The 16,668-nt window shown below is 44.6% G+C and overlaps 1 protein-coding gene across 5 annotated transcripts in view; it reads right to left on the minus strand.

Annotated features, from left to right (window-relative positions):
- MYLK (myosin light chain kinase) overlaps positions 1–16,668 on the minus strand; it is a 278,820-nt gene that overhangs the window by 172,837 nt on the left and 89,315 nt on the right. For 4 of the 5 annotated variants that reach the window (XM_063704112.1, XM_063704114.1, XM_055383826.2 and 1 more), the window contains one exon: positions 8,811–8,978. In XM_063704112.1, the coding sequence (XP_063560182.1) occupies positions 8,811–8,975 (165 nt within the window). In that variant the 5' untranslated portion in view covers positions 8,976–8,978. Of the gene's footprint in view, positions 1–8,810; positions 8,979–15,272; positions 15,408–16,668 lie in introns of those variants that run through there. The other variant, XM_063704113.1, reaches the window with a different exon arrangement.

Below are 16,668 nucleotides of genomic sequence, written 5' to 3' on the forward strand. Positions count from 1 at the left end.
ATGTCCCTCTCACGTTTTTAGCGCAGCTATGAATGCATTCTCTTTGGACCGCTTCATGTTTATTTCGATGTCATATTTGTCAGGAAGGGAAGTTAAGACATCTGTTCAGTCCACCATTTTGAACCCAAAGTGACCACCAGCTGTTGACCATGGTAAATTTTCAGTAATACTTGCCCTGCCACTTCTCATACTGCTGCTTTCCCTTTGAGTACTTTGGAAACTCTGTGACACCTGGGCTACCAGCCACGTGGAATAGACACCTGTGGAAAATTTGGGAGCACATTCAAGCTTGCTGGGATATCAAGGTTAGCATTCTACAATGAAGATGAAGGACAAAGATTCTCTCATCAACAGATCATATTTTTCTTTGAATGAATCTTGAGAATTCACTTAATTCTCAAGAATGTAATGCCTTCATTTTATTGTGAATGGGACAACTATTTCCAGTCTATCTTCTAGCTGTGGGTTAGTGATACACAGTATGGGAAGTTGAATTATGTGTGAGAAGGCTCTCAATCAGCCCTGTCCGAAAGGACATTCTATGATAATGGAAATGTTCAAGAATCTGTGCTGTCCAATACGGTAGCCATTAGCCCCATGTGACTATTCAGCACTTAAATAGTGCTGATGTGGCTGAGGAACTGAATTTTCAATTTTATTTAATTTAAATTCATGTTAATTTAAGTTTAAGTAGCCACATGTGACTAGTGGGTAGGTATCCTATTGGGCAACGCAATTCTGTATCTTGAACAGCTCACTCTCATTGAAGAAGCAAAAGATAAACAATAATGGATCAAATTATAAATTGATTAAAAAACTGATAAAGAGTAGGCCGGGCACGGTGGCTCACGCCTGTAATCCCGGCACTTTGGGAGGCCGAGGTGGGCGGATCACCTGAGGTCAGGAGTTCGAGACCAGCCTAGCCAACATGGTGAAACCCTGTCTCTACTAAAAATACAAAAATTAGCCAGGTGTGGTGGCACATGCCTATAGTCCTAGCTACTCAGGAGGCTGAGGCAGGAGTGTCGCTCGAACCTGGGAGGCGGAGGTTGCAGTGAACCGCGATTGTGTCACTGCACTCCAGCTTGGGGCAACAGAGTAAGACTCCATCTCAAAAAAAAAAATTGATAAAGAGTAAAAATGAGTCTCATATATATATAAAAGTATTATAGGCGTTCAGAGAAGGGAACAATTGAGGGTTAGAAAGTTCAGGATTAGAGCTGTGAAGTGGATCTGTGTGCTAGTGTGAAAACAAAAACACCGAAAGACATTCAGTAAAAAGAGCAAGTTGCAGATGGTTACCAGAGGCTGGGAAGGGTAGTGGGAGGGTGGGGGTGGGGGAGGAGGGGGGGATGGCTAATGGGTACAAAAAAAAAGAAAAAATAAGACCTGCTATTCGATAGCACAACAGGGTACCTATAGTCAATAATAATTGTATTTTTCAAAATAAAGCGTGTAATTGACTTGTTTGTAACTCAAAGGATAAATGCTTGAGGGGATGGATACCCCATTCTCTACAATGTGTTTATTTCACATTGTGTGCCTTATCAAAATATCTCATGTACCCCATAAATATATATTTCCTACTATGAACTCACAAAAAAAATAGAAAGAGCAAATTGTAGGTTACTATGTATACATGGCCCATTTGTGTATATACAAGGATATTCAGATATATGCTCATATTTGTATAGATCATTTCTGAAAGGATACTCAACATTATTAATGGTGGCCACCTATGGAGAGTAGAAGTAAGGGCTAAGGCAAATAACTTTTAACTTTGTCTGAATTTTTGTTTTAAAAATAGTTTAGCATTTAAATCATGCTTTTCTTTGTAACATAGTTATAGGCACAGAGATTATTAGTGGATAATACCTTTTTAAAAGGCCAAAGTAGTCAACTCTTTCCTGTGGCTATTAGTCAAGAACGATCTTATATGATTATTGTGAATTTTCCACATCCTATAACCATGGCTCTTCTGTACTCTAATGAAATGCTTTAAAAGGAAGCATTAGGAAAGTAGCCTGAAGGAGGTAGAATTTAAATCAGATCCTGAGGCTGGGTAGAATGGAAAGAAGGAAGGGCATTCTTGATATAGGCACAGGCTGTGGAGGAGCAGGAAGCAGGTGCACAAGGGTGTGGCTGGTGCGGAATCAGGGCTCTGAAGCCAGGCAGGGAGTGCTGATGGGGTAACAGAGACACAGGACCCTAGAAGAAGTACAGGGCCAAATCCTTATGGGCTTGAATGGCAAGACACCGGGAGTCTTAGACACTTCACCACCGTGGTTCTCCTCAGGGGCACCAAACACTGCTTGAGCATTCATCATATGGCAGGCATTCATCTTATTCAAAGATGGACAAGAAATGGTCATCGCGTTCAAGGAACCAGATGAGACATGTGAAGGCGCAGTGTCATGCGACAGGAAGAACATGAGACTTAGGTCCATTAAAACTGCTCCATCACTTACTGGTGTAAATGTTATAATCCCTTGGAGCCTCCAGGTTCTTATCCTATAAAAAATCAGGATAAAAGCTGCCTTGCCAGGAGGATAAAATAATTAAGATTGTAAGCCTGGCACCAATAAGCCATTAACAAATATGTTAGTCCCCTTTCTATCATATCTAACCATTCCTAACCCCAAACCAATAGGGAGATAAAATATGCTTCTTGTTTACCCTTTCTCCACAAAGGTGGGGCCAGAGCAAAGGATTTGCACTGTGCCTGTGTGGGCCAAGGGAGCAGGACCATCACCAAAATACAGCAGATGGAAGAAGGGAGGGAAAGGAGACAAGGCTGGAGGGTGAGGAGCTGGTCATCAACGGCCTTTTAAGCAGTGCTGCAGAATTTCATGCAAGGGGAACCATCCAAGGTTCCAGCGTATAAAGCAGGAGGTGGCACTGTCAGATCTACGTGGTAGGAAGATCACTTAAGTAGCAGAAGGAAGGATGAACTGGAAGGGCAGAAATCAGAGCAGGAAACCAGTCTTCAAGCCACTCCCAGCCTCATCTTAATCTTTCAATTCCTATAGTAGAAACTATTTCTTGAAGAAATTCAAGCACCTAATTATACACTGTCATATCTTGCTGTTCTATATGCACATTCTTCTCCAGAACCACATCATTAAGACTCCTGAGGACAGAAAGCAAACCAGACATTTCTTTCAAATTTCTCTCTTTTTTTTTTTGATTTGTTATTTCTTTTTTTTTTTTTAATTATACTTTAAGTTTTAGGGTACATGTGCACAATGTGCAGGTTAGTTACATATGTATACATGTGCGATGCTGGTGTGCTGCACCTATTAATTCGTCATTTAGCATTAGGTATATCTCCTAATGCTATCCCTCTCCCTTCCCCCCACCCCACAACAGCCCCCAGAGTGTGATGTTCCCGTTCCTGTGTCCATGTGTTCTCATTGTTAAAGTGCTAAACATGGTGGCTGACTGCTTCTGAGCTGGAAGTGAACTGAGTTGAAAGTTATTGGGAGACAGATACACTATTGTTTAAAGTGGAAACTGAGGAATTATTCATGCTTCCATGGTTCAGTATTCTCACGTTCCCTTCCTCCACCTTCCACAGCTTAGACAGAAACATGCCTTGACAGGGCCAGGGCTGGCTCTTTATCACAAAGCCCACCTCAGCAAACGCTAAGGCCAGCAGTGTGAGCCGAAACCTCATTTGGGCTGTACTTCTCAAGAGACACTAAAGTATTAGCTCATCTGAGTCACAGCACAGCCATGGCTTGTCACCATGTTTGCTTTTTTTTTTCTGATAAGAATAAATTCCAGGGTAGAAGGGAAGAAATCTCCAGTAATTTCAGCATTTTTCCCACCATTGCTCTTTTCATACTTGACTCTGGTGGGGAAAACAGCCCATCAACACTTCAGCTGCCAGCATGGGCAACAGAGCAGCTAGGGGTGTTTCCGCCAGCCCCTGGCATTCGTGGAGCCCTGGCTGTCTGTACATGGAAGCCCCCAGCCACCCCTGAGGGCCAGCAGTGAACACCAGACAGTGGCGCAGTCCTGTGCACTTCTCGCCCCACCCTACTTACATCCTGTTCTACTAGGCACGTGAGCAGAACACAGAGCGCGGGTCTGAATTTTCATCTACCTCACTGTCCTCCCAAGCAAACAGCTGCCCTTTGACCCCGCCCCCCCCCCAGGCCTAGCAACATCTTCTCATGGGAGGAGGCCTACACAGGTGTTAGAAGTGTGCTCAGGGCCATTTGGTAAAAAATTCCTGGGTCCTGGGTGCCCAGCACATGGGGGAGGTTTGGCTCCGGTGGGCGTATCCCTTGGGCAGACAAGTCTCCTGCTCTGCTGCTCTATGGAGAGAGAACAGCTGGATAAAGGAACAGGGGCTTCTAGGTTGTGGGCACGGGAAGAGGGATCTGGTTGCCTGGGTCTAAAGGTGGAAATGAGATAAAGTTGTATTAATTCCTGAAAATATAGTCTCCTCAAGCTTTCGGCTGGCAAAGCTAAAAAAAAAAAAAAAAAAAAAAAAAAAGAAGGAACGGAAGGAAAGGGATGGGAAGGAGAGGGGAGAGGAGGGAAAGGGCTTAGGTCAAATCAGTAGACACTAATCAAATAGTAGTTGTTGACTTCCTCTCATAAACCCTAGGCCCTGCTGGTTCAAGCCTAATGGCCACAGCCAGGGAGTGAATGAATTCTTCGAGAATGATTTCACTGCAGGACCACAATCAACTCAGAATAAGGAACCCCCATCCTGTGCAATGTCTTCTCTCCTATTCATTCCCTTCATTTAAGGAGACACTATCTCCACATGCATCTCGCGAGCTATTTATCAGTTAGGAATACTTTCGGTAACATTTCCTGTGTGAATCACTGCAAAGATCGTATCTGGGACAGGCTTTGAGCTTTAGGATTTGTGTCTCTTAGCTGCTGGTTCTTTTCACTCTCTCCACTGCTGTCCCCCTGCCCCCAAACAATCCTTAGTGTGCAGGATTGTTGCCTCATGGTTTTAATCTGGCTGCCCAAGCACCAGGCATTACACCTGTATTCAAGGCAGGAAGCAAGGGAAGGGTGGAATATGAGAACACCAGTGACGTCTTTTTATCTTCCTTTAATCAGAAAAGCAAGGGCTTTTCCAGAAGCTCCCTATCTGACTTCAGCCCAAAAGTGTCACTGGGCTACCCTTAGCTGCAAAGGAAGCCTCTACAGTGGACCCCATCAAGGAACAGGGCAAAGGCAAAGGGGCGTGGTCATGGGTTATGTGTTGACTACCCATTGTATCTCCCACAAGGTGGAAAAGCCCTAAAGGCTGTGAGGGACTGAGCCCACAGAGATGAGCATCTCATCGTTTGGAGCTCCTCGGAAAGAGGCTTGAACCCCCAGGGGGTGCCTGTTATCCCATCTTAATGTCACCCAAGTCACTAGATAGAAAGAGGAGCTTTATTGAAGGAAGTGGTTCATTAAGTCCTTTGTCTAAAAACAGGCATAAAAAGGAAATGGGGCAGAGTAGGCAATAGTTCTTAACGTCTTATGAGAATAAAAACCAAAAGCACACATTTGAAGAACTTCTGATTGGCAGCTCCAAAGGCAGTAGGAAACAAATCTTTAGAACTTTGTCACATCTGTGGTGTCCACTGTGCTTCTCAGTGATGGGACGGTCCCTGAACCTCTTTCAGAAGAAGGTGGGAAGTCCTAGGTCCCTCCACTGCCTCCACTGTGGGGGCAACTTCACGGAGGAAAGCAGGCAGAGGTGCTGTGGGCAGAGGCCAGGAAGAAGATTCCTGTCAGCTGTGACCAGCCTGGGCCCAAGAAGTTGCTTGAAGGCATACTTTTTTTTTTTTTTTTTTTTTGAGACGGAGTCTTGCTTTGTCGCCCAGGCTGGAGTGCAGTGGCGCGATCTTGGCTCACTGCAAGCTCCACCTCCCGGGTTCACGCCATTCTCCTGCCTCAGCCTCCCGAGTAGCTGGGACTACAGGCGCCCACTACCACGCCCGGCTAATTTTTTGTATTTTTAGTAGAGACGGGGTTTCACCATGTTAGCCAGGATGGTCTCGATCTCCTGACCTCGTGATCCGCCTGCCTCGGCCTCCCAAAGTGCTGGGATTACAGGCGTGAGCCACCGCGCCCGGCTGAAGGCATACTTTTTAAGTTAGTCACTCATAAGAGGTTCTGCAAGAGCTCAGTTACCAGAGAAACGTGTTCCTGAGGCCATCCTGAGAGTGATACCAGGACTGGTTCTGTGACGATTGAGCACCTAGAACAGGACCTGGAGGGAGGGGTGTGTCCCAGGACCTGGAGGGAGGGGTCAGCTGCAGGCAAGGTCAAGTGGCCCCAACAGTGAAGGCTGACATGCATTGAAGGCAGATCACCACTGACTATGCCCAATAGGGAACTGCAAGTTTTGAGTGTTTGGAGCTTATTATAACCAGCAACTCCTGCTCAAAACCCATGCCACCCCAGGCTAACACCACCTAACTTTTCACTTCTTTGAGGTCACCAGGTCAGAAACACCCCGTGTTTAACTTCGTCTTTGGTATCAGAACAACCAGCTCTCTTCTTCTGGGATCATGTGATGTTGCCCTTCCCTGATGCGAAAGTCTCTTTGTGTTGTTTCCTACACTAACAATACACACTTGCAGCATGCTAGCTTCCAGGGCATTTTCTTCTACAGTCTCTCCCTCTGCATTTGTCTCTGCAAGACAGCTGGATGTTTTCGACGTCTCTCTGGAATAGTCTTTCTTCTGTATACACCAGTGTGCTGCCAAGGCATGGTTCTGGGTTAATTCAAGTCAGGTGGTAAGTGGTCAAGTAGCACTACAGTCTGACTCGTAAGGAACACACGCATTTTGACATATAGTCCACATGTAATATACAAGGTCAACTATTTCATCCATATAAGAAAAATAAAATTTTCACATAGAGAAAGCTACATTTTAAGAATACTGCAGTCAACACTGAATTAAATGACTCTAAATTGTTCACATTAAAATGGTTAAATTTATGTTATGTAAATTTCAACTCCTTAAGAAAAATACTGTCTTACCAAAGTATACTTTCTAACTTTATGAAGTACTTTTACCATCTATCAACTTTTCTTCTTCCACCCCTGTGGGCCAGAAATACAGAAACAGCCAGTTGTCTTTTCTCAGAGAAGGAAACCTTAGCCACATAGAAGGTATGGCTTGCCAACCAGAGGACACTGAGCAACAAAGAACTCCAGTGTGTTGGCTCCTGGCCAGTGCTCAGCAGACGGAAGTTCCAAATCAAGTCACTCAAGGCATGGTTCTTTCATGACACCAAGGTCAGCAAAGGAAGCAAAAGCATCATCACATGACTTAGAGGCCGCCATCTCTTCCTCTCCATATTTGTTTGAATTGAGGAAGGAGTTTATGTCTCAGAAGCAGTATGGTAGGAGACTGTGTGTGCAGTTAAGATCCATTTTGCTGTCTGAGCCATTTCTCAAATGTTTTTACTTTTTAGTTGTCTAAGTGTATAATTCAGTATTTTATAATTACTGTACATTGAAAAGTTGTACAACCACCAGTACTAATTTCAGAACATTTTCATCAGCCCCAAATAAATCCTGTACCTATCAGCAGTCACTCCCCATCTCTCTTCCCCCCAGCCCCTGGTGACCACCTTTCTACTTTCTGTCTCTATAGATATTCCTATTCTGGACATTTCATATAAATAGAATCCTATAATCAGTGGCTTTTTGTGTCTGGCTTCTTTCACTTAGCATAATGTGTCAAGGTTCATCCGTGTTATAGCATGAGTCAGTACTTCATTCCTTTTTATAGTCATCTAAGACATTTATGAGCCCCCAGCGATTCTTCCTGTTGCTTCTCTCCTGTTAGCTATGAGGATAAGAGGACAGAGGGAACCAGAGTCAGGGCAACAGAAGACAGCCCTCATCCTGGTAGTGCCCAGAGAGAAACAGACTCCTCAGGAACATCACTAACATCCCCAACAATCTTCTGGTAAAAGATATGAAAGGACTAGTAGGTCAGAATCATTAGCAAACAGTCTTGACTACACAGGTCCATGCACAGCATGCAATTCAGTACAGCCTCAGGCCATTTTCAAGGCAGCAACCCCTGCAAACTCTCCAGACAACCACGTAGCCAGACCCGCCACTTACACAAAGGTAAGGTCCAGCATCATGCAAAAAGAATCATCCACCTGACCCCCTCCTACAAGCTTTCAGGAGCTCCCTCTTAGACTGCTGAGTCATAGTGCAACTATTCTTCAGTGTTCTCTTCTCCTTTGAGTACAGGGTAGACAAGGAATGATCATGCCTATTTGTAGAAGAAGAAGTGGAGTCCCAGTAACGGCAAGTGACCAGTATTCATTTACGACAGGTGACAGAAGTGAAATGAGAGGTCCTATCACTGCTCCGGGTATACCAAGTGGATATACAAGAAGGTCGGCTAACTAAACACTCCTTCCACGGAAAAAGCAAGAGAAAAATTACAGTCAATTCTCAATTGTCCAGATTTGAGGACATATATAAACCCAAGCTGTATTCTTCCTGCCACTGGACTGTGTCTTCTTTTTCTGTAATTACACAGCATGTACCCAGAACACAACCTACATTAACAGCAAAACATCACAGGATGGTCAACTTGCAGTGTCCTCCCCACCCCCAAGTTCTCCAGCACAGACCAAAGCCCATCACAAACAAAAGAAAGAGAAAAGTGGCACAGGTTCATTTTACATGAAGGTCCAAAAGAAAATTGAGCCTTCTATTAGATCCAGCCGGCCCAGGAAAAGGCTTGACAAGGAGCAGTGGCCCCTGCCCATCCTTCCCCACAGCCTCCCCATCCAGCCACACTTCTTACCCGCCCTTCGAACTTGGCGGTGGCTCCTTCTTTGATGCAGAGGTTCCGAGGGGGCAAAATGAAAGCAGGGGCCTCTGTCAGGGGCATGGAGTCAACTCTTGAGGGATCCACGCTGAGGGAGGTTTTGGAAATGTGTGACGAGGCAACCAGCTTCACATCCCCCATGGTCTGCAAAAAGGAAGGAAGAGCACAAGGTCAGATCAGACAAAGCACAGCCCTGTCTTCCCTTCAGGCATCAGGTGTGTCCAGTCTGGAGGTGTGGCTTTTACGTGGAGCAGATCCCCAGTTAGGTCAGTGTCCACCCACAGCTCCTCTGTGAAGATGAGAGGCTCTGTCTTTTATACACAAAGTGCCAAGACAAGGCAGAGCCCATCCCAGACAAACACTCCAGTTCCCAGGGCGATGCCCTGCCTCCTCAAAACCCTGTGGGGAACTTCCCATCTTTTCACTGACCCCTTCTTCTAGGAAAGGGGAGGCTGGGGACAAGAATGGAGAAATAGTTCTTATAATAGGTATCTATAATCTGTATTTAATAGTCACTAACTCTTCAGGACCAACATCTACGTTAAGCACTTCTGGCAGAAAGTAGAAACTGCTTTAGCCTGAACTGCAAGAGCTCACTGGCTATAGAAAAATGGGATCCATACTCCAAGAGAGGAAGGTAGTTTGGGGTTAATATGGCAAGGACCCTGGGTGAGGTAAGGAGAGAGTCTTGGCTGAATGAAGGGAAGGAGGTAGGCAAGGGGGGACATCCCACCTCTGAGGACCAGATTGTGAACAAGGCTCCAAGATCACAGATCATCAGAGAAGGAGGGTGTTTTCAGATTACCCAGGCTAATGCCTCTGTTTATAACTGAAGCCCAGAGAGGGTAAGTCACTTGCCCCAGGAGACAGAGCAAAATGATGGCATCACTGACAAGAACACCTTAAGCCCTGACTCCTGGTCCAGGGCCTACTGGGGACTAGATAAGATGTGACTGGGGCTGGCAAGGGTAGCAGAACAAGGGGCTGACGTGAGAAGTAACAGACGACTACTCATTAGAGCGATCGTCAACTGTTTTGTGATATTATTCTTAATTTTGAATACATTTCATCATAAAACTTGAAAATTACCAATATGTAAAAATAATAAGTTATCATTTATTGAGAATACATTCATTCCAGGCACTGTATCAAGCACTTTATATATTATCTCATTTGTTTTAATCCTCAGAACAACCCCATGAAGTATGTATAGTCATCATTTTGCAAATAAAGAAGCTGAGGTCAGACAGGTGGAATAACTTGCCCATTACACAGCTATTTTTTTTTTTTTTTTTTTTTTCTGAGATGGAGTCTCGCTCTGTCGCCCAGGCTGGAGTGCAGTGGCGTGATCTCGGCTCACTGCAAGCTCCGCCTCCTGGGTTCACGCCATTCTCCTGCCTCAGCCTCCCGAGTAGCTGGGACTACAGGCGCCCGCCACCACGCCCGGCTAATTTTTAGTATTTTTAGTAGAGACGGGGTTTCACCGTGTTAGCCAGGATGGTCTCGATCTCCTGACCTCGTGATCCACCCGCCTTGGCCTCCCAAAGTGCTGGGATTACAGGCGTGAGCCACCGCGCCCGGCCCTACACAGCTATTGAGTGGCAGAAGTGGAAGTTAAACCCAGGCAGGCTCCAGAGCTCTTTTAAAATGTGAAAATGTGAACCTGAAATAAAAGTTTTTTAAGTGAAAATATCCATAATTCTATTATACAGAATGGTGGTACATTTCCCTCCAGTTTTGTTTTTATCAGTATAGAAAAACACATATCTTACATGGTTGAAAGCAGACTATGTAAATAATGTTTTCTATTTTTTCCCTACAACTTTTCTTAAAATAAGGGGGAAAAGTTGCTTTTAAGAAATTTGATTTTCAAATATCCATCATATTGATGTATGACTTACATAACTATCCCCCTACTGCTGGCCATTTGGATAGTTTCTAAATCTTTTATGATGCCCGGTGATGAGCCTATGTGTGCTGAAATCTATGCCCGAATTCCTAAAGATTTCCTTAGGAATGATTCCAAAAGTGGAATTATTATAAGTACACATCTGAGTTCTTGATTGAAAGCAAGAGAAGCTAACTCCAGCTCTTGTAAACAGAGAAAGGATTTGTTGGAAAGATGGTGGAGTTTCAGGGGGAGTTTCCAAAATCCATAGAAAAATCTGAAGAACCAGGCTGGGAAAACGTTGCAGTTGAGAAGAGCTAGGTGGTCGGACTCCAGTCAAGGCCATTGGACAACAACTGCCACCACCTGGAATACACCCTAAGTGTCCCTGTCCCAGGTTCCAAGTGCAGATGGGGACAGATCCAGGCTGATGATCACTTCTTACCACAAAATCCCTGATGACTGGCCCAGACGTGGGGCACACATCTGCTGAACTGAAGAGAAGCCATATTCCTAGATTTGCTTTTCTGTTCATTTTCTTTGGCTGTCTGGTCACATACTTAAGTCCTATGCTGTGAGTCAGGTAAACTGACACAAATGAACAATGCTCTCTGGGACATGTAATTAGTTTGTTTAAATTTAATAATCTCTAACAAAAATAAAATGGGGATATCTCTTTTGAAGTTCAAGTGAAAGCAGCAAAGGGACTAGGCTCATATGTAATAGGGCACATCCCCTGCTTGATAAACCCAGCTTTCTCTTTCACTGATAAGATATTAGCTTTGCAAACAAAATTCCTTGCTGAATGGTAAGACTCACAGGTTCCCTGCAGTAGGTAGCAATAAAAGCAAACACTTGTGTAGCACTTACTAGATGTGGGGAACTCTTCCAAGCCCTTTATAAATAATAAATATAAATAATAAATAGCTCATTTGCTCCTTACAACAACACTATGAGACAGATAATCTTGGTATCCCCATTTTGTGGATTAGACACCTGAGGCACAGTGAGATTGAGAAATTTGTCCAAGTTCATGCATTTAGTAGGGGGCAGAACAGGCATTTGAACCCAAGCACCTGGCGCCAGAGCTGCTATTCTTAACCACTAGGCCCTCTTGCCTCCTGTAAGCAGTCAAATTGGCTGATGGGAAAGGAAAAGTAAAAGTTGGGATAACAAGGGGAAAAGTTGAGAGTCGCTACCACATATGTATAAAATTAAAATATTCTGTAATACTATCAACAACATTAAAAGATGGGTGATAACCTGGAATAAAATGTTTGCACCAAACAAAGGTCTTTACATATCAGAAGAAAGCAGCCCAACAGATCAATGGACGGATGATATGACCTGAACAATGCACAGAGGATGTACCACTGAACACTCTTGGCTCCAACAATAATCCATGAGTGCAAATTAAGAATAAGCTGCTACTTTTTAAAAAGGAACCAAAACATTTCATTTAAATGACATTTAAAAAGAAACATAACATATACTGCTGGTGAGACCATGATGAGATGGGCATGCTCATACCCTCTGTGGGGAATAAAAACTGGTGTAGTCTTTCTGGAAAGCAATTTGGTAAAAAGATTCTAAAAAATACTTCCATGTCTTTTCCCAATAATCCTACATTTAGAAATATATTATTGGGAAAGAATCAGAGATACAGCCCAAAATTTATTTATAAGAACACTATTTGCATTATTTAGGACAGAAGCTAGACCATATTTTAAAAAATCCAACAGTGAGAACTGGTCAAATACAGTGGAATACCAGGTGGTTTTATGGGTACATATTTACAGGGAAAATAATGATAAGAATGTGATGATATAGAAATTTTAAATTTAAAAAATTATTATGGAAAACTTCAAACATATAGAACAGTAGAATTGAATGATAAAATGAGCACCCCAAATACCTATCATCTAGATTTAACAATTAACATTTTGCCATATTTATAGCATCTATAGCATTTATAGCATATAGTATATGTTTGTAGAACCATTTAAAAGCAGTCATACTACAATTTTAATGGCAAGCATCAAGATATATTCATTCACTCAATTAAAATATATTTACTAAATATCTATCATGGGCCAAGCTAGAGACTTGGTATACAGCAGCAGTTACATGAGTGGGGCGTGTGTGTTGTTGTTTGTGTGGCGACCGTAGAAACACGGGGCTGGGGAAGGAATGGGCATCTGATATCCCACATAGCTACCCAGGACCACACCCCAGTAAAAACACTGCTCCCTGTGCCCTCCTCCTCTGCCACAGAGGTGAAGTGATGATACACTGTGCAGCCAGGACCGGGTAGAGACTTGGGATGAAGGTGGGGACAGGTATCATGAGGATCAGACTTTTGTGACCCTGCCACAAACCCGGGGACACGGCCACTTTCCAGCTGTGAGCTGGGCAAGGTGCTCCAACCCTCTTGGCTTCAGTCTATTTCTCTGTCAAATGGAATGATCATATCAGCCTCATAAAGTTGAAGGGAAGGTTTGAATGAGAATGTATGTAACACCCATAATATAGCATAAAAGGCATTCAATAGCAGTGGCTGTCAACATCATTATCATCCAGTTCCCAAAGGGATGCCCGTCTCTCCACCCTGAATATAGATATAGACCCTTTCACCAAAGACAGCAACAAGCCCCAGTTATCTTCAGGCAAGGGTCTCTGAGTGAGATGACTGGAAAACAGTAGCAGGAAGCAGATGGCAGAATTCCCTGGGAAGGTGGGGAGGAGGGCCTGAGGCCCATGGGCAGCTTCCCGCAGCACCTTTGTGTCTGTACTAGCAGCACCATTTAATAAGCAAGGTGTACGTGCTGACATCATGCTGGGCACCCATCTCGATCAGAAAGAGCAGTTCTAATGATCACCCCTTCACAAATGAAGACATAGAGGCTTAGAAAGCCAACTACTCTTGTCTAAGGTCACACAGCTAAAAAGTGAAAACCAAACCAAGGTCTGATTACAAAGTCAAAATCTGCTGGCTTCTCGGAGGCCCCCACATCTCAAATGAGGTATTTCTTGACATCCCCAGTAATGAGAGATGCAATAGGCAGAGGGTTGGGGGTTGTACAGAGGAAGAGGGGCAGAGCATGTGCCTCCCGCTTCTGCTGTCAGGCGTGGCTTTGAAGACACAAGACTCTTCTCTACCTTTGCTTTCAGGGGAGCTGGAAGCTAGGAGTGGTGAGATCCTCCTGGAAGGTAGGAGTGGCTCAGGACCCTCTGTGCAAGTCCTCTTGATCTAAAATCAGAGGCCCATGGAAATCTCCTGAAGGCCCCAGATGTTCTCATCAAAAGGCACCTGCTTGATCTCAACAGCACATTAGACAGGAGTCATCCATCCCTAGGAGAGGTCTGGCTTCAGGTTAGAAAAGGAACAGGCAAATCAATACAGCAAGGGAATATCTAGTCCCTTGCAAAGTGCTTTTGTGGGGGAGAGTTACTCAACTATCATGCGGGCAGGACCAGAGCCCAGCCACACCAAACAGCTCTGCTCACCCTCAGCCCATCGCCCCACCCACTGCCATCATCAGCATAAACAGATCCCTGCCACACAATTAATGGTTACTGACATATGTGGAATGCTCTATCAGAAAAAAAATTAATAATAAAGTAAATTAGACCAAACCTTGTTCCTCTCTAATCCCTTGTCAAGCCTGCGGACTATATTCCAATCAAGAAAACCAGAGAGGTTGGGTGATTTCTACAATAATTTCTCTAATGCAGAGCAATGCTCAGTGGCTAGAATCAAACACACCCAGCTAGGGGGTCCTATTCAATACAAGCTAAACACAGATCAAAGGGGAAACACAGAGAAGTAAGAAGAAAAAACAGGGGAGAGGGTCAAAAAGAGCAGTGGTTCAAGAGCTGGAAACTCCCCCTTACCCCCCTTACCCCTCACCCCTCACCCCCTGATGCTTGGGCCAACGCCCACCTCTAAATGAGGCTTTCACAAGTAACATAATTTATTAACTATTTGAAGCAGCATTGAGTTAACTGGACTTTAATTTGATCAAAAGCACTTTAAATTGTCTCTTGAACCCAGAAAGGAACACTTTCAACTACAGCGAAAAGAGATTGCAACTATAAGGCAAATGACTCAGAAAAAAAGTTTAAAAAATCAGGCTCAAGTAATACCACAGAACAAGTTTAGAGAAACCAGTTATCCCCTTCCCTACCCAAAGCGTATACATTTTAAATGATCATTGTCTTGAAGCACCTGGTCAGTTTGCCGGGCATCTTGGAAATACCATACCTTCCATAGAGGGAGGGGCTCCCAAGCAGGCTCCGCAGTCTACCGTGAACCCTACCTCCAACAACAGCACACATCAGAGGCAGCAAAACCACCCACGTGCAAGTGCCCCAGGCACTGACAGCTCCCTCTCCCACCTTAATCCTCTCTGCAATGCACTCAAATCCTGACAAGTTCTCTAATCACTCCTAATTCCGGAGTGCGCTGCTCCTCGGCTGTGCCAGGCTGACTTGCTATGACTTACCGGAGCAAAGCTGGGCAGGGCCACACACCAGTGAACGGGACACACCTTACCGCAGCTTCTTCCCCAGCAGCTCTCACATGAGTCAGGATGCGAGGCAGCCACACTTCACCACCACCGTACTGCAGAGGTTCCTGTCCAAGGTCCAGCCAAGAATGGAGAGCGAAGGAGTGCCGGGCACCACAGAGCCCAGGGCCAGACCGAAAAAGTTAAGGGGCTTTTGTTCTGACTCTGCTCGCAGATGTTGCAACTTGCCTTCCGCTGAGCAGCCAACTTCACCCGGTCCGGGAGATCTGTTGTTCTAATCCGCCCAGCTGGGGTGACCTTTGAAACCTCTGGCTGCCACAGCAGAGGCTCTCAATGGAGTCCTGGGGGAGCCAGGGGTGGAAGCTCACAGGTTTTTATTTTTACTTGTTCAGAGCTGCAGATTCTAATCTGAGTGTGGAGCAAAGGGAGGACCCTGTCAAGCAGAGAGCTGAGTCCTCGGAGGGGCTGGGCACTCTCCCAATTCCACATCTGGCCTGGAACACCACTCCAAACCCTTGGCACATCTGGCCTGGGATTACCACCCAGGGATCACAAGATATTTCCTCCTGAGACCCAGCTCTTTCTTCCCTAAGCTGAAGAAGCCCTGTTTATGATCCCTAGAGCAGGATGCAAGCCCAGCAAGCAGATGGATGGAGAACTCCTGTGCTGTGTTTCTCATAAGGAATTGCGCTGATGAGGCCCAGACTCCACAGACTGTGTTCATGTTGAGCACGACTTTGCCTCGCTGGTCCAGAGCCCTGGAGAGCTTCAGGAATGATCCTTGGAGCACTCCTCTAAAATGAGGCAGCAAGGTGATGCCCTGTCCAGACCTTTTCCTCCAGCAAGAGAAGGTATTTTCATAGTTCCAAAGGAACATCCTATGCAACTCACACCTTGGGGCAGACTGTGGACATCCGAATCGGCAATGACATGAATTTAAGTTTTCCCTTGAATCATATCTGATTCTTGAAGAGCTGGTATTCTTTTAACACCTAGGAGACCCCCTACCTGCTTTCCCAGTAGTTCTCAAACATTTTTGTCTCAGGGTGGGCCCCTTTATGCTTCTAAAAATTATTGAGGGCCCCCAGAGAGCTTTTGTTTGTGAGTTACTGCTGTCAATATTTACAGTATTGGAAATTAAAACTGGGAAATATTAATTCATTTTAAAACATCAATAAGCCCATTGTAGGCTAACATAAATAACATTGTAAGAGAAAAATATATTTTCTAAGACAAAAACGAATTTAATGAGAAGAGTTGCTCCTTTTTGCAAATTAATGTCTGGCTAGTAGAAAACAGCTAAATTTTCATATCCGCTTTTGCATCCAATCTATTGTGACATCACAGCTACTAGAAAACTCCACTGTACGCTTGAAAGAGAATGAGAGTGAAATAAAGCAAATGATGTTTTCTTACA

Source organism: Gorilla gorilla, chromosome 2 (assembly GCF_029281585.2).
Source record: "Gorilla gorilla gorilla isolate KB3781 chromosome 2, NHGRI_mGorGor1-v2.1_pri, whole genome shotgun sequence".
Taxonomy (NCBI): domain Eukaryota; kingdom Metazoa; phylum Chordata; class Mammalia; order Primates; family Hominidae; genus Gorilla; species Gorilla gorilla.